This window comes from Syngnathus leptorhynchus, chromosome 6 (assembly GCF_054491065.1).
Source record: "Syngnathus leptorhynchus isolate UIUO chromosome 6, UIUO_Slep, whole genome shotgun sequence".
NCBI lineage: Eukaryota > Metazoa > Chordata > Actinopteri > Syngnathiformes > Syngnathidae > Syngnathus > Syngnathus leptorhynchus.
This window is the reverse complement of record NC_141200.1, coordinates 15461250-15483516: the sequence shown is the minus strand read 5'-3', so window position 1 is coordinate 15483516 and position 22267 is coordinate 15461250. Positions and strand designations below refer to the sequence as shown.

Sequence of the window (22267 nt, the reverse complement as noted above, 5' to 3'; positions counted from 1 at the left end):
AACAAAACAAAAACAGCTGTTGACGCCAAAACTACGTGCGCTGCTGACGTCAGACTAGATATATCAAATCAATGTAATATAGACAACAATTTTAACGAACCACCTGTAATACTCCAAATCATTAAATTCATTGGAATATTCATCCTCTGTGTCAAAAAACAAAACAAAAACAGCTGTTGATTCCGGACCTACATGCGCAGCTGACGTCAGCCTCGTCAGTTGCGGCTCCAATTATTCCACAGATCTACATATATAACTATATTGTAGCGTTACCAAAGACGTGGGATTGGTAACCAGCTCTTTATTTCACAAAACAAGAGCTTGCCATATGAGCCAACACACCCAAGCGCCCTGGATCACTCTTCCTCCCCCACCCCCACCCCCACCGCTGCCTTCACGGCCTTGCTAGACAATCGGAAACTACTGAAGTCTAACAACATACACGTTGCTACTCTAAATAAATATATATGTCAAATAACTATAACATAAATAACTCCGGAAGTCAGTGAATGGAACTCGTTGTCAGTGAGGCTCCAATTATTCCACAGCCATAGTGCGCCCTAGTGCGGTTTAAAGTGAAAATACTAGTAAGTACGTAAGAAATGTCTAAATGATCAAGTAAAAATTTGTGAACAATTTCACAGAGGATAAGTCGCCCCCCCCCACTTAAACTATGAAAAAAAACGTGACTTATAGTCAGAAAAATACGGTAGTTATAATAGTAAGAGTTCTAAAAACATGTTTATGGTATTGTATCTTGTTATAAAAAAATGTTATAATAATAATTATAAAATTGTTTTAAAAACATATTTACAGTATATACACTTGTACCTTGTTATAAAAAAGTTGTTAAAATAATAAGAGTTCTAAAAACATATTTACAATATGTTTACTTTAGCTACATATACATGTCACACACACACGTATTCTATTTCTATATATATTATGTATACATTATTTTCTGTATGTCATTTATACCACAGATTAATATAGTATTTACATGTTTGAAACTATTTTTTAATGTTCTAATTATAACATATGCACTTATATGGTTTAATATACCGTATCTTTTGGACTTGGAGTACAAGTCGCATCAGCTATAAAATGCACCATAAAGGGAAAAAAAACATATATGTCGCACCGGAGTTTAAGTCGCATTTTGGGGTAAATGTATTTTTTTTCAAAATACAACACCAAGAACAGACAGGGGTCCCCGTTCCGGAGCAGTGGTCCAGGGGTCCCCGCCCCGGAGCAGTGGTCCCCAACCACCGGGCCGTGGACCGGTACCAGTCCGTGAGTCACATGGTACCGGGACGCCAAGCTGCACAGGAAAAAAAAAATAATATTTTTTTTTAATCGACGATCAATTCATTCCGGTCAAGACGCTCGTCCCGGTCACGTGAGTTGTTTTCGCAGTCGAGCCTGCAAAGCTAACAAAAATGACTAAGAATTTATTTTGAAAATTATAAAAACCTTGGCAATTCTCTCCCAATTGTCGCTGTGTCACATGTCACCCCAGTCGAGCCCGCGAGGCAAGCTAAAATGAGCAAGAAACAGAGAAGTTCGGAAAGCTTCTATGGAAAGGGAAAAAAGCCCAATGAGGAGATTGAAGAAGAAGAGGCTACCACTTCTAAGAAAAGGGTAGCTGCATTTAAAAGAACATTTCTGGAGTCCGACTTAAAATATGGATTTATCGCCACAGGTGACTCTGACGCGCCAAGCGCACATGGCACATGTGGCGACAGGCTTGCTAACAAGGCAATGATGCCTTCAAAACTGCGTCGGCACATGGAGACCAAGTATCCTGCATTAAAAGACAAACCTTAAACACTTCAAGTGTCATTGTTCCCGATTACGCCTAGATGGGACCGGCTCATTTCTGAGAAAGAAGCTCAGTGCTCCCACTAATTCAACGTAATGGTGAGTTTTATTTTTATGCCGTTCATACTTATTTTTATGCCAGTCATATCATTTTATTTCATCGTATTTATATATTTATTATAAACGTATTATTGATTTATATAAATGTATTATTTATTTATATAATGGCCGGTCTGCGAAAATATTTCTGACACGTAACCGGTCCGTGGTGCAAAAAAGGTTGGGGACCACTGACCTAGAGTACGTACCGCCGCCACCATTGATAAATAAATATTATCGTTTGTGCAAAGCAGACAGTTTTGGACCCTCGAAAATGGCATCGCCAAAGAGACATGCTTCATATTAATAATAATAATAATAATTAATAATTCAATGTAATGCTGAGTTTTATTTTAATGTGGTTTATATTTGGTTTTATGCCAGTCGTATCATTTTATTTCATCATACTTTTATATTTATAAATGTATTATTTATTTATATAAATTATTTATGTATATAAAGGCCGGTCCGCTAAAATATTTCTGATGCGTAACCGGTCCGTGGCGCAAAAAAGGTTGGGGACCACTGGGCTAAACGACACGGTATGCTAACGTGACATATACACAAACAAGGAGCTGAGAACGGGCCTGACGTAACATTAACAGTGATTCAAATAACTATGACATATAGAACACGTTTATCTAACCATCTGTGTCACTCCAAATCATTAAATCCATCGAATTCTTCGTCCTTTGTGTAAACAACGCCGCTGATGTCGGACTTGTCGTCAGTTGCAGTTCAAATTATTCCACAAGCCCATATAACTAGATATAAACTACTGTATTTTTCGGCCTAAAAGTCACTCCGGAATATAGGTCGCATTAGCCATAAAATGCACAATAACGTAAAAAACCCTATATAAGTCGCTCCGGAGTATGAGTCGCATTTTGGGGGAAATGTATTCGACAAAATCCAACACCAAGAACAGACGTGAACGAGCAACAACAGGCTAGGTATGCTAACGTGACATAAACACAAACGAAGATCTGAGAACGGGCCTGACGTAACATTCAAAGTTATTCTAATAACTATTACATAAGTAACACGTTTATAAAACCCTCTATGTCACTCCAATTCATTAAATCCATCGATCGTCCTTTATGTAAACAATCCCGCGTATGCGCCGCATATGCTGACGTCGGACCCGTTGTAAGTTGCATTTCTAATTATTCCACAGAACCATATAACAATAAATAAAGTATATTTCAAATAACTATCATATTACAACAATATTATCAAACCATCTGTATCACTCCAAATCATTAAATTCATCGAATTCAAATTCCTTGTCCTTTGTCAACAACATGCACCCTGACGTCAGCCTCGTCGTTATTTCACAGATCTAGTATATAACTATATTGCAGCGTTAACAAAGTACAAGCAAAGACGTGGGTTTATTTAACAAAACAAGAGTTCAACGAGGCAACAACTACTGAACTGTAACGATAAAAACATATACAAGTTGCAAAATAAAATATATCAAATAACTAGAACATAAATAGTTCACCGCCACACAAGCACCGGCGTGGTTTATCGCGGTTTACCTTTTTTTTTTTTTTGAAAATTTGTGTACAAATTCACATATTAGTAGCTCCTCAGTACAAGTCACCCCCCACCCAAACTAAGAAAAAAAACGCGACTTATAGTCCGAAAATTACGGTGTATATATATAGATAACCGTTCCTTGTGAAAGCCATATCGAGAATCCAGTCATACCCAGCGGCGCCTGGAAAATGGACTTAAAACCGATGATGATGATATATAGATAACAATAATTTAAACAACAATTTTATCGAACCATCCGTGTCACTCCATATCATTAAATCCATTGGAATCTTCATCCTTTGTGTAAACACCGGCGCTTCTAACCCCGGAAGTGTGTGCGGTGCGCCGCTGACGTCAGTTGCAATTCAACTTATTCCACAGGCCCATATAACTATATATAAAGTCTATATCAAACTATAATATAAACAACAATTTTATCGAACCATCCGTATCACTCCAAATCATTAAATCCATCGAAATCTTCTTCCTCTGTTTCACTTAAAAAAAAGAAACACAGCTATTGACTCCGGAGCTCCATGCACTCGTCGTCAGACTCGTCGTCAGACTCGTTGTCAGACTCGTCGTCAGACTCGTCGTCAGACTCGTCGTCAGACTCGTCGTCAGTTGCGGCTCCAATTATTCCACAAATCTACGTATATAACTATTTTGTAGTAACAGGCAAGTACCAGGCAAGATGGGGGGTTGGTAACCGGCTCTTTATTTCACAAAACAAGAACTCAACATATGAGCCAACACACAGTGCTCTAAGCAAGTCGCCCCCCCGACCCAAACTATGAAAAAAACGTGACTTATAGTCCGAAAAATACGGGACACTTATTGATACACAAACAATTTATGTATGTCAGGAAAAAAAGGGTGAAACTACTTTGTGGATTTTCACATATCACGGATGGTCTTGAAACCAATTATCTGCAATAGACGAGTGGTTACTGTACCTCTGCCGCCATTGATAAATAAATACTATAGCTTGTGCATAATAAATAGCATAAGGACCCTCTAAAATGGCATAGACAAAGAGACATGGTTACTAGGCACAATTAGAGCTTTCTAGAAAGCCACGATCATTGGAGAAGAGCAACGTGACGACGAGACAATAACGAGAGGTAACTTGGCATGTTTAAAGGCAAACTTGCCCAACTGTTTAATGTGGATACAGAAGATGACTTGGACAGATTTGTGTATGAATATCGATTAACAATAACGCGAGTACAGTATTGATTGATTGATTGATACTTTATTGATCGGGGGGGGGGGGGGATTCAGGTTCCCAGCAGCATTCATACCACAGAGTGGGTATATAAAAGACACACAGATGACATGAGCGCAACTCAATAGGCTCCTATAAAAGGTTGCCACACACAACAGCGCCACAAAGAAAGCCAATAAGTGTGAAAGTTAAAAGCCATCAAAGCAAAGCAACAATACATGGTTAAACAGTTGAATAAAGTACAACCGAACTCATTGTCTTGCTCCCATGATGTTTTTTTGTTTCCCGTGTGTGTGTGTGATTTTGTGCGAGAGTGTGTTTGTGTTTGTGTTTGTGTGTGTGTGTGTGTGTGTGTGTGCGTGTGTGTGTGTGTGTGTGTGTGTGTGTGTGTGTGTGTGTGTGTGTGTGTGTGTGTGTTGTAGCTGTAAGTAAAAGCATGAGGAGGCACACCGCTTCGGACAATGACGTGATCGTTTTATTCAGCTTCACAAGTTTCTTAGAAGACAAAAGCCCTATAATGCGGTGCGCTCTTTGTGTGGATTAAATACAAAATAGACCACACAATTTAGTCTGCGCCTTTTAATGTATGATATGTGAAGTGACCAAACATTGTGTATTTTAATTGTCTTTGAAATGTATACTAAATTTTAAGATTTTCATCAGTCCTCAGCAAAACATCTTCAATATTATGTAGAATTTCTGGTCTTCAGTCTTAAATTAAAACACATCACATCAATAAATCGGTCGGTATTGGGCCGAAACGCTATTAATCATTCATGTGTGGGTGCTATTTTAACAAATTATTGACCAGTCTAAAGTGTTGAAAATGATTCCAAACTCTATTGATCATTCCACACGTGGGTGTTATTTTAACAAATTACTGACCAAGGTAAAGTGTTTAAAATGACTGTTTTTTTATTATGTAATGTTAATGATTGTACAAACATGGTGTATTTTGGGATCTTCTGAAAAGTGAGGATTTGGAGGTACAAGGATTCTAGATCTGATAAATGTTTGCACTTGCTATTGATTCTGAATCATTTCATTATTGTTTAAGAAGAACACTGCAAAATTGCAAATCATTTCATTATTATTTATGAGAAACACTGCAAACAAGCCGCATTTTCTTACAATTCCATAAATCTTGACATTTATATTTACAATATAGAAAAATCCCGCAGGTTGATTTAAGAAAGGTAAGGACAGAATGGGCTAACGCTGAAGTCAATGTCATACCTTATCACCAGCTATATCAGACAGCAAAATATTGTGGATTGAAAGATGGGTTTCTTGCTTACCTTATGAGTTTGGTTCTTTTAGGGTGTAATGGTGGTTTCAAGGCCCCACCCACAGGATCATCTTCCCACCTGGACAGGTATTGGTTTGGTAAATGTCCCCGAGGGAGCCTTCCTTGAGTTTTCAGTTGACAACATTCCTCACTCCATGGAGTATGAAATCCTCATCCGCTATGAGCCTCAGGTAAGACACAGTGTTTAAAGTGGGTCACTGTGAGTGGAAGCGGTTGACTGGCAACCAATAATTTTGACACCCCTGTCTGAGATAACTTACAGTTGCTCCTGGGGTCCTCGAGACACACAAACCCATCCACCACTATAAAGTGATGGCGCAGAGAGTAGTGTTTAATTCAAGAAGAAATAATTTGATGTGTTTCTTTAGCTGCCGGACCAATGGGAGGAAGTTCTTATGACAGTGATGAGACCAGGACCCATCAGAGCAGATAGTCGTTGCATAAATACTGTGCCAGATGATGACAACCAAATGATTTCACTCCACCCTGGGTCACGGTAATGTTAATTAATAACCCTCCTTATTTTCACCTTTATAACCACCTTTTGGCTACAAATATGATTGATATTACACTGTATTTTAAAAGTTAAAAATTTCTGCCAAGAATTGTTAGTAACTCAGAGGTGAATGATTTTAGAAGTCAGAATAAGAGGCACTCATGGGGGGCTGCAGATATTCTCAGTAAAACACATAAACATTTACAGAAATGGATACAATAGCCCTAGAGCTAGCCTCTGCAGCCGAGGATCGGACCGCCAAGGTTCTCCTCGCCTTTGGCCGCCGCCCAGCTCACTTTACATCCGACCCCTTTGGCCCCTCCTACAGGTGGTGAGCCCATGGGAAGGGGGACCCACGTTTTCTAACCAGGCTATGCCCGGCCGGGCCCCATGAGCGAAGGCCCGGCCACCAGGCGCTGGCCTTCGAGCCCCATCTCCAAGCCTGGCTCAAGAGGGGGGCCCTGGTGACCCGCGTCCGGGCGAGGGAAAACTAGGTCCATTTGTCTTTTTCATCATGAGGGGTCTTCTGAGCCGTGCTTTGTCTGGCCCCTCACCTAGGACCCTTTTGCCATGGGTTACCCTACCAGAGGCATGAAGCCCCAGACAACATGGCTCCTAGGATCATAGGGGGACGCAAATCCCTCCACCACGATAAGGTGACGACTCACGGAGGGGCATGTTTTGGACACTCAGGTGAAGAGAGGGGCGGAGCTTTCAACTGATCACCACCTGGTAGTGGGTTGGCTCCCATGGTGGGGGAAGATGCTGGTCCGACCCGGCAGACCCAAACGCTCTGTGAGGGTCTGCTGGGAACGTCTGGCAGAATCCCCTGTCAGGAAGAGCTTCAACTCCCACCTCCGGCAGAGCTTTTCCCACGTCCCGGGGGAGGCAGGGGACATTGAGTCCGAGTAGACCATGTTCCGCGCCTCCATTGTTGAGGCAGCCGACCGGAGGCAGCTGACAGGTACCGGATGGCCAAGCGGAACGCGGCTTCGGCGGTTGCCGAGGAAAAAACCCGGGCGTGGGAGGAGTTTGGTGAGGCCATGGAGAATGACTTCCGGACGGCTTCGAGGAGATTCTGGTCCACCATCCGGCGTCTCAGGTGGGGAAAGCGGTGCACGGTCAACACTGTTTACAGTGGAGATGGTGTGTTGCTGACCTCGACGAGGGATGTCGTGAGTCGGTGGGGAGAATTCTTCGAAGACCTCCTCAATTCCACTGACACGCCTTCCATTGTGGAAGCAGGGCCTGGAGACTCTGAGGCGGACTCTCCAATCTCTGAGGTCGAAGTCACTGAGGTAGTTAAAAAACTCCTCGGTGGCAGGGCCCCGGGGGTGGATGAGATCCGCCCGGAGTTCTTAAAGGCTCTGGATGTTTTAGGGCTGTCATGGCTGACATGCCTCTACAACATTGCGTGGACATCGGGGACGGTGCCTCTGGATTCGCAGACTGGGGTGGAAGTTCCCCTCTTTAAGAAGGGGGACTGGAGGTGTGTTCCAATTATAGGGGAATCACACTCCTCAGCCTCCCTGGTAAGGTCTATTCAGGGATGGTGGAGAGGAGGGTTCGTCGGGAGGGCGAACCTCGGATTCAGGAGGAGCAGTGTGGCTTTCGTCCTGGCCATGGAACAGTGGACCAGCTCTACACCCTCGACAGGATCCTCGAGGGTGCATGGACGTTCGCCCAACAAGTCCACATGTGTTTTGTGGACTTAGAGAAGGTGTTCAACCGTGTCCCTCGGGAGATTCTGTGGAGGGTGCTTCGGGAGTACGGGGTGCCAAGCCAACTGATGGGCGCTTCGGTCCCTGTATCACCAATGCCAGAGTTTGGTCCGCATTTCCGGCAGTAAGTCAGATTCGTTCCCATTGAGGGTTGGACTCCGCCAAGGCTGCCCTTTTTCACAGATTCTGTTCACAATTTTTATGGACAGAATTTCCAGGCGCAGCCGAGGCATTGAGGAGGTCCGCTTTGGGGACCTCAGCATCTCGTCTCTGCTTTTTGCAGATTATGTGGTGCTGTTGGCTTCTTCAGGCCGTGATCTCCAGCTCTCCCTGGAGCGGTTCGCAGCCCAGTGTGAAGCGGTCGGGATGAGGGTCAGCACCTCCAAATCCGAGTCCATGGTCCTCGGTCGGAAAAGGGTGGAATGCCCTCTCCTAATCGGGGGTGAGATCCTGCTCCAAGTGGAGGAGTTCAAGTATCTTGGGGTCTTGTTCACGAGTGATGGCAGGATGGAATTGCTGTTAGCGTGAGGAGGACGCTTGCCGCTATCAACACCCATAAGGCGGCGGGCCCGGACAACATCCCGGGCTGAGCGCTGAAGGACTGCGCTGAGGAGCTGATGGATGTCTTCACGGACATCTTTAACATTTCCCTGCAGCATGCCATCGTCCCGTCATATTTCAAGGCTGCCACCGTCATACATGTGCCGAAAAAACCTGCTCCTTCCTGCTTCAAAGACTACCGCCCTGTGGCACTGACACCCATCATCATGAAGTGCTTTGAGCGGCTTGTCATGGCGCGCGTCAGGTCCGTTCTCCCTCCCACCATGGACCCCTTCCAGTTTGCGTACCGAGCCAAACGGTCCTTTGAGGATGCCATCTGCTCTGCCCTCCACTCTGCCCTCACCCACCTGGAGAACAGAGACTCGTATGTGAGATTGCTGTTTGTGGACTTCAGTTCTTCATTCAACATCATTGTTCCACAGCGTCTCATCTGCAAACTCGACAAGCTGGGTTTTAGTACCTGCCTTTGCAACTGGCTACTGGACTTCCTCTGTCAGAGGCCTCAGGTAGTGCGTGTTGGCGACAATATCTCCGGCAGCATCACGTTGAGCACGGGGGCCGCCAAGGCTGCGTGCTCAGTCTGCTGCTCTTCACCCTGCTGATGCATGAGTGCACTGCAAACTACAGCAGCAACTGCGTGCTGAAATATGCCGACGACACGAATCTGGTGGGTCTCATCAGCGGGGGTGACGAGACTCAATACAGGTCGGAGGTTGACCTTCTGGCCACGTGGTGCAGGGACAACAACCTCCTGCTGAACGTCAGCAAGACCAAGGAAATCGTTGTTGACTTCCGGAAGGGTCATGCCCAACACCTCTTCCGCTGACCATCGACGGTGCTGTGGTGGAGAGAGTGGGCAGCACCAGATTCTTGGGGGTGCACATCAGTGAGGACCTCTCCTGGACCCCCAACACTGTGTCGCTGGTGAAGAAAGCTCAGCGCCGCCTGTACTTTCTGCGAAAACTCAGGCGAGCGAGTGCTCCTCCTGCCATCATGACCACATTCTACCGTGGCACCATTGAGAATATCCTCTTCAGTTGTATCGCTGTGTGGGGTGGTAGCTGCACTGACTACAACATGAAGGCCCTGCAGCGCATAGTGAACACAGCTAGTAAGCTCATTGGTGCTTCACTCCCCCCATGAAGGACATTTACACCTCCCATCTCACCCGCAAGGTGACCGCGATTGTGAGTGATATGAGTCACCCCTCATACCCTCATACCCCTCAAACCTGCTCATATTCATCATGCTCCTAACGTTTGAGCATACAAAGATCATTCTTTGTTTGATCTTTTGCCCTCTGGGAAGAGGTACAGGAGCCTGCGCTCTCGCATCACCAGACTCACCAACAACTTCATACTCCAAGCTGTCAGGATACTGAACTCTCTCCCCTCCACCTTAGGCTGCATAACGTCCTGTACTTTTGCGCTATATTTTGGCTGTCTGCTGTATGCACGCTTGCTCCATTTTACTCCTCTTATTTGTCCATTTATTTTTTTATTGTTAATTTATTTCGGTTATTTGCTTATTACTTATTCATTGCTCTTAACTATTGATTTTACTCTTTGTGCTATTTGCTTGTATGTGTTGTGTGATGTGTCTACTCACCATGGGACGGTGGGAAATGTAATTTAGATCTCTTTGTGTGTCTTAACATGTGAAGAAATTGACAATAATGCAGACTTTGACTTTGAGATACATGCGGGCGAAATTAGTTTTTCCCCACAGGGTGTTTGGGCTCTCCTTTAGAGATAGGGTGAGAAGCTCTGTCATCCGGGAGAGACTCGAAGTAGAGCCGCTGCTCCTCCACGTTGAGAGGAGCCAGATGAGGTGGCTCGGGTATATCATTAGGATGCCTCCTGGACGCCTCCCTGGGGAGGTGTTCCGGCCATGTCCCACCGGTAGGAGACCCCGGGGACGACCCAGGATGCGCTGGGGAGACAATGTCTCTCGGCTGGCCTGGGAACGCCTTGGGATCCCCCGGGATGAGCTGGATGAGGTGGCTGGGGAGAGGGAAGTCTGGGAGTCCCTCCTAAAGCTGCTCCCCCCGCGACCCGACCCCGGATAAGCGGAAGAAGATGGATGAATGGAGATGGATGTTTACAATAGCAAAACATTTTACTTCAGTAGGAGTACAAATATTTACCATTAAAAACCATTAGAAGTTCTCTGGCAAGTATACATTTTCCCAAACGTTACTGAAGTTAAAGTACTCTGAACTGCCCACCTTTATTTGATGCGTTTTGCATGATCTCTGAATGTCTTAATTTTGTAAACATAGAGGTCTCTAGACCAATGTTTATTTTTTTTAACCCGGCGTCAGTGCCTTGATTTATTTTCCTGGGATTGATTTTTCTCAGCACTTTTATGAACAACATTTTGTTTCAACTCTCCTAAGTGTTGACACATGATGCATTGGTTGCTTTTTTGTGTGCTCGTGTTCAAAGCAGTCTGCTTAACACTTTCCAGATGGTTCACATTTTCTTTGTGTTTTTGCAGACATGTGGCTCTTCCCAGACCAGTTTGTTTTGAATCTAGTTTGAACTATACCATCCGCCTAAGTCTGCCATTGTATTCGGCCCTCAGTGATGTTCAGTCTCCATACACGCTCATTGATTCGGTGAGGATTTGTGATCAGATTTTTAAAGTAGAAGACAACACATGGATATTACTCATAGCTGGAATGGGTTATCTGTAAATGTTTAGTTGAGTCCGTCCAGTCAAACAAAGCTGGTTTTCAACTTAAAACTGGTAACATGTTTTTATTCTTAGATCGTGCTGATGCCTCACTGTAAGAACTTGGACCTTTTTACCATCTCAGAAGGAGGGGAATCTGGTGAAAATCGTGGATGGGAAACCTTTCAGCGTTATCGTTGTATGGAGAATAGCCAGAGCGTTGTCAAGACACAGATGACTGACATCTGTCAAAACTTAATCTTCAGCATTTCTGCTCTGCTTCATCGGGGAGCCAAAGGTAGCACTACTACAAAAAAATAGAGGTTTTCAAGTTGAGAAAAATGAAAACATATGGATGTGTCTGTCCCTTCCAGAATGCCAGTGTGACCCCCAAGGCTCTCTGAGTACAGTCTGCAATGTGAGTGGAGGTCAATGTCAGTGCCGACTTCGTGTCGTTGGTAGAAACTGTGACAAATGTGCTCCAGCTACTTTCCAGTTTGGGCCAAGTGGCTGCAAAGGTATAAACTCAAACATCATGTCACAATATTACAGAATAACAGATATCGATCCCATAATTACCTCTCTCCGTTTTGAATGACATACATCTTACTTGCAAATTTCCCGATCCCTAGAGTATAACATTAGTTTAATGTTGCTTTTCTTTAACGCAACCAAATTCTTTTTTTTTTTTCAATGAGGATAGTTGGATGTCTCAACTGTTGAAATGAATCAACCAAATCTGCACACATTGGTGCAAGCATCTGTTCAAGCACCAACACTAATGTACGTACAAAACACAATGTATTGCCTATGATTACCGTACCATAAAGCGCTTCGGGTTGAAAGGCGCAGACTCAATTGCGGCGGCTCCATTCATCTTCTTCCGCTTATACGGGGTCAGTTCGCGGGGCAGCAGCTTTAGGAGGGACTCCCAGACTCCCCACTCCCTAGCCACTTCGTCTAGCTCATCCCAGGGGATCCCAAGACGTTCCCAGGCCAGCTGAGAGATATAGTCTCTCCAGCGCGTCCTGGGTCGTCCACTGGGTATCCTACTGGTAGGACATGCCCGGAACACCTCCCCAGGGAGGCGTCCAGGAGGCATCCTGATGAGATGCCCGAGCCACCTCATCAGGCTCCTCAACATTCTCTACTACTCTGAGTTTCTCCCGGATGACCGAGCTTCTCACCTTATCTCTAAGGGAGAGCCTGGACACCGTACGGAGAAAACCCATTTCGGCCGCTTCTATCCGGGATCTCGTTCTTTTGGTCACGACCCATAGCTCGTGACCATAGGTGAGGGTAGGAGTGTAGATCGACCAGTAAATTGAGAGATTTGCCTTTTGACTCAGCTCTCTCTTCACCACGACAGATCGGTACAGACTCCGCATTGTAGCCAACGCTGCACCGATCCGCCTGTTGAGCTCACGCTCCGTCCTGCCCTCGCTCGTGAACAAGACCCTAAGATACTTGAACTCTTCCACTTGCTTCTGGACTTAATCCACACATAGGACGCACCACATTATAGGGCAAATGCATATCATGACTTATGGTAAAAAACAAACAAAAAACATCACTGAAGCAAGACAGTGAGTTTGGTTGCACTTTAATCTACTATTTAACCATGTACTGTACTGTACTGACATTATTGTTAATCTATAGTCATACGTAAATCCATCCAAGTCCTCATCTTCTGGATCAGAATTAAACATTATTAAACTGGGGAAGATGGACGACAACCTTCACGCGGTCTTCCCTGTGAATAGCAAGGTCAGGGTGCAAAACGCGCTTGTGAAACTAATGTCGACAAACAAACGCAGAGCACGCAGAGGACTGAGGAATGGCGGACGGGCAGCCATCCCGACCGTCGAAAACCGAGGCCTGTCGGTGCTTCAACTTAATGTCGAGGGCCTTACCATCGCCAAACTCAAAGTCCTACGGCACCTGGCCGACTCCAACGGGGCCACGGTCCTGCTCATACAGGAGACGCACTGCACGACCAACAACATCCTCAAGATCCCTGGGTTTCATCTTGCTGGGTCCATCAACACCAAGCAGCACGGAGTGGCAACCTTTGTACGCACTGGAATAAGCTGGGCAGCCTGTAGCCAATCCCCACCAGGCTCCAACATCGAGTGGCTGGTTACCAAAATCCAGGAAACCTAAGTCATCAACGTTTACAAGCCCCCAACATCGGAGCTCACCACAACGTCAATCCCATCTGCAACTGCACCAGCAATCTACGCAGGCGACTTCAACTGTCAGCACACAGACTGGGGGTACAACAACTCAACACCTAGCGGAGTGGCGCTGTGCGAATGGGCATCCAACACTGATGCCCAGCTGCTGTACGACCCCAAGGAACCCCCAACCTTCTTCTCTGCACGCTGGAACACCTCCACCAACTCGGACCTGGCCTTCGTCATTTGCCGCAGCAACGACCCAAGACCGGAAAGGCGTGTCCTTGACAGGTTCCCCCGCTCACACCACCGAACTTCCATCATCAAAGTCCCATCACTGGTGGAACCGGTGCCAGGGAAGCCTGTGAAGAGATGGAACTTCCGAACAGCCAACTGGGAGACGTATGCTGAGGAGACGGAGAGGAGGTCAGCCGGCCTGCCAGACCCAGAGTCCAACCTATGTGGATGCAGCCTATGCAACCTACTGCCAGATCCTCCTGCGTGCGGCAAAGAAGAGTATCCCACATGGATATAACAGGAACTACATCCCAGGCTGGGATGAGGAGTGTAGCTGTCTCCTGAGGGAACACCAGAAAGCTAGCTCTAGAGAAGAGGAGGACGCAACGGCAGCAGCACTGCTCGAAAAGCTGGACTTCTCCCGCAAGGCGAGAGGGACAGAAGTCGTTGAATCAATTAACTTCACCCATGCCAGCCGGAAGGCGTGGCAGACCATCAACCAGCTCACAGGCAGAAATACATCAGCCCACAGATGCCCAGTCACTGCAAACGCAATCGCCTCCCAACTCCTGAAGAATGACCGCTTCCCGGAAGCAGACAAAGACCTTGCACGACTGATATTGCGTGTGGTGTCTTGTATCTCAAGAGCGGCCAACGTGGATTCCAATCTCTCGGGACCCTTTACAGCAGAGGAATTCAGTGAGGCCATGAGTAAGCTAAAGCCGGGCAAATCCCCGGGCCGTGACAATATCCACCCGGAGTTTGTCATCCACCAGGGCCCAACAACATCTAGATGGCTTAGAGCTTTCTTCACATCATGCTACCGGAGACTAAAGCTCCCAAAGATCTGGCGTAGGGCCTCTGTGATAGCTCTGTTGAAGCCAAATAAAGATGCGAAGGACCCCAAGTCATACAGGCCCATCTCACTGCTGAGCGCCCCATTTAAGATCCTGGAAATATTGATACAAAGCCGTATAGAGCCAGTGGTGGACCAACAGCTCCCACCGGAATAAGCTGGTTTCCGACGAGGAAGGTCAACAGCAGACTAGATCACCCTACTCTCCCAAGACATAGAGAACAGCTTCCAGGATAAGGAGAAAGCTGGAGTGGTATACCTGGACCTAACTGCCGCATACGATACAGTCTGGCACCGGGGACTCCACCTGAAACTGCTGAGGACCATACCGGACCGGCACATAGTGCAGTTCATCATGGAGACGCTTTCCAACCGCAGCTTTACTCTCCAAACCAGCAGTGGGCAGTGCAGTAGGCTCCGAAGACTGAGGAGCGGGGTACCGCAAGGGTCAGTTCTCTCACCAATTCTATTTAACATCTATACATACGATCTACCGGACACAACATCCAGAAAGTATGGCTATGCAGACGACCTTGCCATCATGCTGAGCCGACCAACATGGAAGGCGACGGAAGACGGCCTGAATGAAAATATGCGCACCATGGTAGCATACCTTCGAAAGTGGCGTCTCCCGCTCAGCCTTGGAAAGACTGTTGCTGCGTCATACCATCTCTGCACCAGGGAAGCAAGGAGAGAACTTGCAGTGAGCATTGAGGGCAAACGCCTGGAGGTTCAACGAGCCCCGAAGTACTTCGGCGTGCGTCTGGATCGGACCCTATCCTTCAAACAACACCTTGATGATCTGAAGGCAAAGGTGACATCCAGGGTTGCACTGATCCGCCGCCTTGCTGGAACAACGTGGGGAGCCTCTGCTAAGACCTTGCGGATTTCTACTCAAGCGCTGGTCTTCTCTGCAGCCGAGTACTGTGCCCCAGTTTGGAACAGAAGCCCCCATGCCAAAAAGGTGGATGTGGCAATCAACAACGCCCTCCGAATTATAACAGGATGCCTGAAGCCCACCCCTGTGTCCCTCTTGCCTGTCCTTGCGGGAATAGCGCCAGCAAACCTTCGCCGTGAGGCTGCCACCCTCGTTCTCGCCAGGAAGGCAATAAATAACAACTGGCACACCCTGCATAGCACCACAACAACTCCAGCTCCACCAAGCAGACTCAAGAGGCGCCACACCTACAACATTGTAGCACAAGAGATGCTCAATTCCATCCCCGAGGACATCTCCAGAGATGCTTGGCTGGCAGCAGCTTGGAAGCAGGATTGGGAGGCAGCTGGTCCTTCCCTCATGCACCGTTACATCTGGGATCCAGGAGACGGCGCCATAGGAGGAGACGAACTACCTCGCCAGCAGTGGACCACACTGAACCGTTTAAGAACTGGTGTTGGGCGCTTCAACACATCCATGCGACAGTGGGGACTGGCGGATAGTGCGGCTTGCAAGTGCGGAGACCCCGAGCAGACGGCCGACCACATCATCAACACCTGCCCCCTATATAGACCAACCTCGGAGGCCGGCCTCTTTGACCTGGGACAAGAGATGCTGGCGTGGCTCCACGACACTAAGTTGGAGCTCTGATGTTACACGAAAGAGAGAGAATTAAACAATTGAGCAAGTTCGCCATTAAAAATGCCATGTTCCCTCTCGTTATTGTCTCGTCGTTGTCACGTTGCTCTTCTGCAATGATCCCGGCTTTCCAGAAAGCTCTAATTGTGCCTCGTAAGGATGTCTCTTTGTCGATGCCATTTTAGAGGGTCTTAATGCAGTTTCCTTTGCACAAACAGTTCTCTGATTGGTTTACTGCCATGGTCTTCGTATTTTTCATACAATGTAATGTCCTCTGATTGGTTCATCGGGTCTACATATTAAGTCTACATATTGTACTCACACTAAACACGGCAGCCACGCAACAACATTTACAGATTTAGAAATTCGGTCCACAGTCTTTTGAGAAAATTTAAGACTCTTAAGTGCGCCTTACGGTGTGGAAAACACCGTAACAGTTTTCCAAAAATGAAAATAAAAGGTACTAGAATTTTAACAGCAAACACTACGGCACATATTTTACCAATATATATAGCCCATGCTTCTGGTATTTTGTAAACAAACCAATATTGTCAGATAAATCATTTGTTGTGCACAGACAAAACTATGTGATTTTGTGTCTGCAGAATGCAACTGTGACGCTCAGGGCTCACAGAGCCCTCTTTGTGATCAGCTGTCCGGTCAGTGTGTGTGCGTTCCGGGAGCATATGGACGTCAGTGTAATCGCTGCCTACCGGGCTACTGGGGCTTTCCTATATGCCATCCATGTTCTTGTAATGGACACACAGAGGACTGCGATGCTCACACGGGACAGTGCCTCAACTGCAGAGACCACAGCACAGGGCACAACTGTGACAGGTAAATTAATATTGAATTTATTTGAATTAACATTGATCCGATAAGGCCTTATAATCCCAAAGAGTTGTCAAGATTGTGGGTACTTATGTTTTAGGGCTATTAGACAAATTAAGTTACATCGTCCAGAGAGAAATTGGTATTACACAAGGAAATGTCATGTTCTTTGTTTGGTTGGTTTTGATTTATAGATTATGGGTTGTGTTCCTTAAATTCATTGTCATGTTTTTCTTGTGTTCATCTTCAATGTCTGTTGCATCAAGTAATTGTTTCAACCTGTTCTCGTTAACCCCTCTTGTGCCTTCCAATCACCTCCCTCAGCCACGTGTCCTGTCCAGGCGTTCTCCCGCTTCTGTGCTTCTTTGCATTTGGGTCTTCAATCTCACACTTACATGACAGGAGGAAGACAAGTGAAAAATATTTTATATGTATTTGATATATTATACATACCGTATTTTCCGCACCATAAGGTGCTTCGAGTTAAAAGGTGCAGTCTCAATTCCGGAGGCTTTTCGGTACTTAATCCACACGTAGAACACACCGCATTATAGGGTGTATGTATGCCATGACTTACGGTAAAAAAAATAAAATAAAAAAACTCACAGGAGCAAGGCAGTCAGTTCCGTTGTACTTTATTCTATAATTTAATCGTGCACTGTATTGTACTCACACTGTTAATCGATATCAATACGCAAATCCATCAAAATCATCATCTTCTGTTTCCAAATTAAACAGTTTGGCAAGTTCGCCATTAAACATGCCAAGTTCCCTCTCGTCATTGTCTCGTCGTAGTTACGTTGCTCTTCTGCAATGATCTTGGCTTTCCAGAAAGCTCTAATTGTGCCTCGTAAGCATGTCTCTTTGGCGATGACATTTTAGAGGGTCCTAATGCTGTTTGCTTTGCACAAACAACAATATTTATTTATCAATGGCGGCAGTACGTACTCTAGGTCAGTAATCCCCAACCTTTTTTGCACCACGGACCGGTTACGTGTCAGAAATATTTTCGCAGACCGGCCTTTATATAAATAAATAATACATTTATTTAAATAAATAATACATTTAGAATAAATATATAAATACAATGAAATAAAACAATACGACTGGCATAAAAATAAGTATAAACGGGATAAAAATAAAACTCACCATTACGTTGAAGTAGTGGGAGCTTGTTTCTCAGAAATGAGCCGGTCCCATCGAGGTGTAATCAGAGACAATGACACCGGAAGTGTTTAAGGTTTGTCTTTTAATGCAGGATGCTTGGTCTCCATGTGCCAAAGGACTTTTGAAGCCTTCATTGCCTTGTTAGCTAGCCTGTTGTTAGAGATGTTCTGACTCTAACTTATTTTGCAAGGACCACATGGGAGACAGTATGCCCTTTAAGCACTTGCAAGTGGAGAGCCTGTTCGTTACTGTAGGTACAGCAATGTTCGAACAAACTCTGCCGTTAGTCTCTTACAAGAGCATATTTATTGAGAACAAGTAGGGTAGGGGTGACATTGGACATGTTTGGTGGTCACCTCAGCAACTGGTTAATCAGTGCAGAGGGTCCCAGCTCATTGTTTTACAAGGCCTTAAAAACAAACTAGTGGAGCATTGTAGATGACTAACTAAGCAAGAAAGTGTTTCCACACCATTTGGAAAGTTTTAACAACTGAATGTTTAAACTTTTCAGAGTCAAGGAAAGGTAAAAGGTTTAAACAAAGTTAATAATTCTAGTCTACATTCCAGCATAATCATACAATCAAGATAGTTTATAAACCCTAACATATCCCTCCTGTTTATCATATGATTATGCCCGCCCCGATGAATCAAACATGAGTAAGAAAATATCATGAAGAAAGAAGAATAGTAAAAATAACTAGAATTGGCCATTTCTGGAGAAATTGCGTGTGAAGGCGAAGGCACTTCACACTATTGTGGGACTCGAAATAATGATTAAATGAAATAAAAATGATGATGAGGTTGGGAATCTGATGCTCTACTTACTGAGCTAAACAGTGACTTACTGTTGATGTGGTGGAATGATGCTATTAAATGAGAAATAAAAATGGTAAATTATGATGATGATGTTGAATAAAATAAAAAAAGTGGGAGGAATAAGTTGTTTAATAATAAGAAGAAAAAATAAAATAATAATAAAGTAGAATTAGAAATTGCAATTTATTACGGGATTTGAATTTACGAGGAGGTTGAGGGTGGAAGTCTGATGCTCTACCTACTGAGCTAAACAGTGACCTACTATTGTTGTGGTGGAATAATGATTAAAGATGAGAAATAAATCAATCAAAAAATAAAAATGGTAAACTAATTATGATGTTGAATAAAATAAATGATTAAAATGTGTTAAAATTAATTGAATAAATGAATGAATAAAAAATAGCGGCCCATGTAAGATTCAAACTCATTCGGGAACGTGGCTCATGTTGAATGTGCCATTAAGAATGAATGGGGGATTTTAAGGCACAAATTTGCTAATTATGCAAAAACGGTAAATGTTATGAACGAATAAAATGCTAGCAGTCATGCCGTGAATTTTTGGAACGTGTGAAATTTGGAATGGGGTGAATCGGTTAAAGCATGTGGGAGTAGTTAGGTATCAAAAAAGTGGGAGGAATAAAGTAGGATAACTAGAATTGGCAATTGCGTGTGAAGGCGAAGGCACTTCACACTATTGTGGGACTCGAAATAATGATTAAATGAAATAAAAATGGTAAATTAATTATGATTAAATAAAATAAAAATGGTAAATTAATTATGATGATGATGTTGAATGAAATAAATTATTAAAATGCTATTTTTAAATTAAAATTAAATGAATAAATAAATGAATGAATAAAAAATAACGGCCAATGTCAGATTTCGAATCCACTCGGGGAAATGCCTCGTGTTGAATATGCCATTCTCTACTAACTGAGCTAAACAGTGACTTAGTGTTGCTGCGGTGGATTGATGCTATTAAACGAGAAATAAAAATGGTAAATTGATTGAATCGCTCTGTTTTGTCCATCACTGACCCCAGACAGGATCATGAAGGTCAAAGGTCAAAATAACCCTTCGTCGACGTCCAGAAGAGTTGTGTCGTTGTCATCTGATGATGCTGCATCTTCAGGTGTGGTCAGTTACCCTCACTGGTGCACACACTCCTGTCCAGTTCGCGGGCAGCATCGGACAACCCTTTTGATCACAAAGCCACCAGCCATTCTGTATGAAGTAGGTTCCGTTTGACGGTGCAGCCATGTTGGTAGGAGAGAGCCCTCACCACTTGAAATGGCTCTCTTATCCTGACACTCAGCAGTGCTATCCAAAGCTCCCATCCAGTTTCCTCCTGGAGAGCAGTCATTGTCAACGCATTTGTGGGTTGTATTCCCTTGGATGTAGCACGTGTAGTTCACTCCAGGTGGCCTTCTTCTTTAGGCCACTTGTGGCATCTTTCATCCTTCAACAGTTGCGTTGACATTTATCCAAAAGAGTTCGATCACAGGTTCTTTTCTGTGAGTCCAGGGCGGTAGGAGTAGCATCACTGACTGTGACAGCATGGTGTTGAAATCCAAAACCCTCCCACAAAAGCCATGCATTTTGCTTCAGTGACAGTCATTGTTCCGGCCTCCAGGTAAACCTTTGTGGAGGAAGGGGGGGAGTTTGGAACACACACATAGCATCCCTCCTGTGTGTGAGCTCTCACAGTGAACTTCACATACCGGTACCAAGCGTTGGTTTCGTATGGGTTTCTGGGGTTCCATGACCAGTCCTCAAAATTCTCATCGTGACCATCTTCTTCCACGGTTGACACTGTCAATTGGTCCATTCAGATGAGCCCACAAATCATAGCACACTCCAGCCACAGCGCAGCATAGAATCCATCTGGCATATGGAGCTCTGTTGCTACTAGGATGGCAGAGACACCGGGAGATCCCCTCGCCTAGCGGAGTGGGGATCGCTGGATTCTTCAACATTGAGATGCCCCACCCTAGACGATGAAGCCCCTTTGAAGTCGGTCTTCCCCACCACTCCGAATTAGGGGTCCAGCGCTCTGCAACTTGCAGTGACTGAGGTGAATCCAGCTGGGCCGTTCGGCAATCTTTACTGCAGTGGGGGTAGTCAGCAAGACTTGGAATGGTCCCTCCCACCGTGGGCTGGCCCAGTTCTTTGTTTTGATGACCTTGATGTAGACCCAGTCTCCTGGCTTGATTGGGTTGTCAACCTGTGGGGAAGGAAGATCAGGCGGCAGTAAATTTGCATTTGACACATCTTTCATTTTGAGCGTTCTGATCATGTAATCTGCCAAGGACTGTTCTTCATCTGCTTTTTGCAAATCTGCAGTGAACACAGGTAGTCTATATGGTCTCTCATGGATGATTTCAAAAGGTGTTAGCCCTTCTGAAGTGGGGGTGATTCTCATACAGAGTTTCACCAAGTCTAGCCACTCCGGCCAGGCTCTTTCTGTCGATTCCATGCATTTTTTCAACCTGCTTTTGATAGTGGCGTTTGCTCGTTCAACCAGGCCTGCACTGGATGGGTGCCAAGCGCAGTGTTTTTTTTTTTTTTTGTTTGTTTTTTTAACGTTATCCCAAGGTGTACAGCCATGTACAACTTGGTTCACAAAGTGTGGACCATTGTCACTGTAAATGATCTGCGGGATTCCATGAGCCGGTATGATGGCTTTGCAAATGGTTTTTGCCACTGTTAAGGCATCTGCTCGTTTAGATGGAACTATTTCCACCCATTTGGAAAATGCATCGATCATCACTTGCCTAGTGATAATACTGCCTGTATTTGTGCGGTTCACTTTGTGTGAGTTCAACAAAATCCATGTGCATGATTTGAAATAGGTAAGACGGTTTCGGAAATTAGCCTCTCTTAGGTCTCGTGTTTCCTTGAGGATTATGTTTCACACAAACATGACATGCTTTACAAAACCTTTTAAGTAAGCATCTAAACCAAAGGTAGTGAATTGTTGTTGTATGATGGACCTCATCCCTCCTGTCGACACATGGCAAGGCCCATGTGTTGCAATTGCTGCTGCCTTAAAAAGTGACTTTGGTAAAACAGGTTTGTCATTGATGCAGTGGATATGATCTGTATCCACTATTGCACCTTTTGTCGCTCACATGCATGTCGGTCAGTATAG

The 22267-nt window shown here is 45.0% G+C and overlaps 1 protein-coding gene across 3 annotated transcripts in view; it reads left to right on the top strand.

The window, feature by feature from the left end:
• The window catches only part of lamb1a (laminin, beta 1a), a 78884-nt gene that overhangs the window by 32175 nt on the left and 24442 nt on the right, over positions 1–22267 (top strand). For all 3 annotated transcript variants that reach the window (XM_085913926.1, XM_085913927.1, XM_085913925.1), the window contains 6 exons: positions 6014–6172; positions 6371–6498; positions 11280–11400; positions 11553–11754; positions 11831–11974; positions 16908–17139. In XM_085913926.1, the coding sequence (XP_085770052.1) occupies positions 6014–6172; positions 6371–6498; positions 11280–11400; positions 11553–11754; positions 11831–11974; positions 16908–17139 (986 nt within the window). The remainder of the gene's footprint in view (positions 1–6013; positions 6173–6370; positions 6499–11279; positions 11401–11552; positions 11755–11830; positions 11975–16907; positions 17140–22267) is intronic.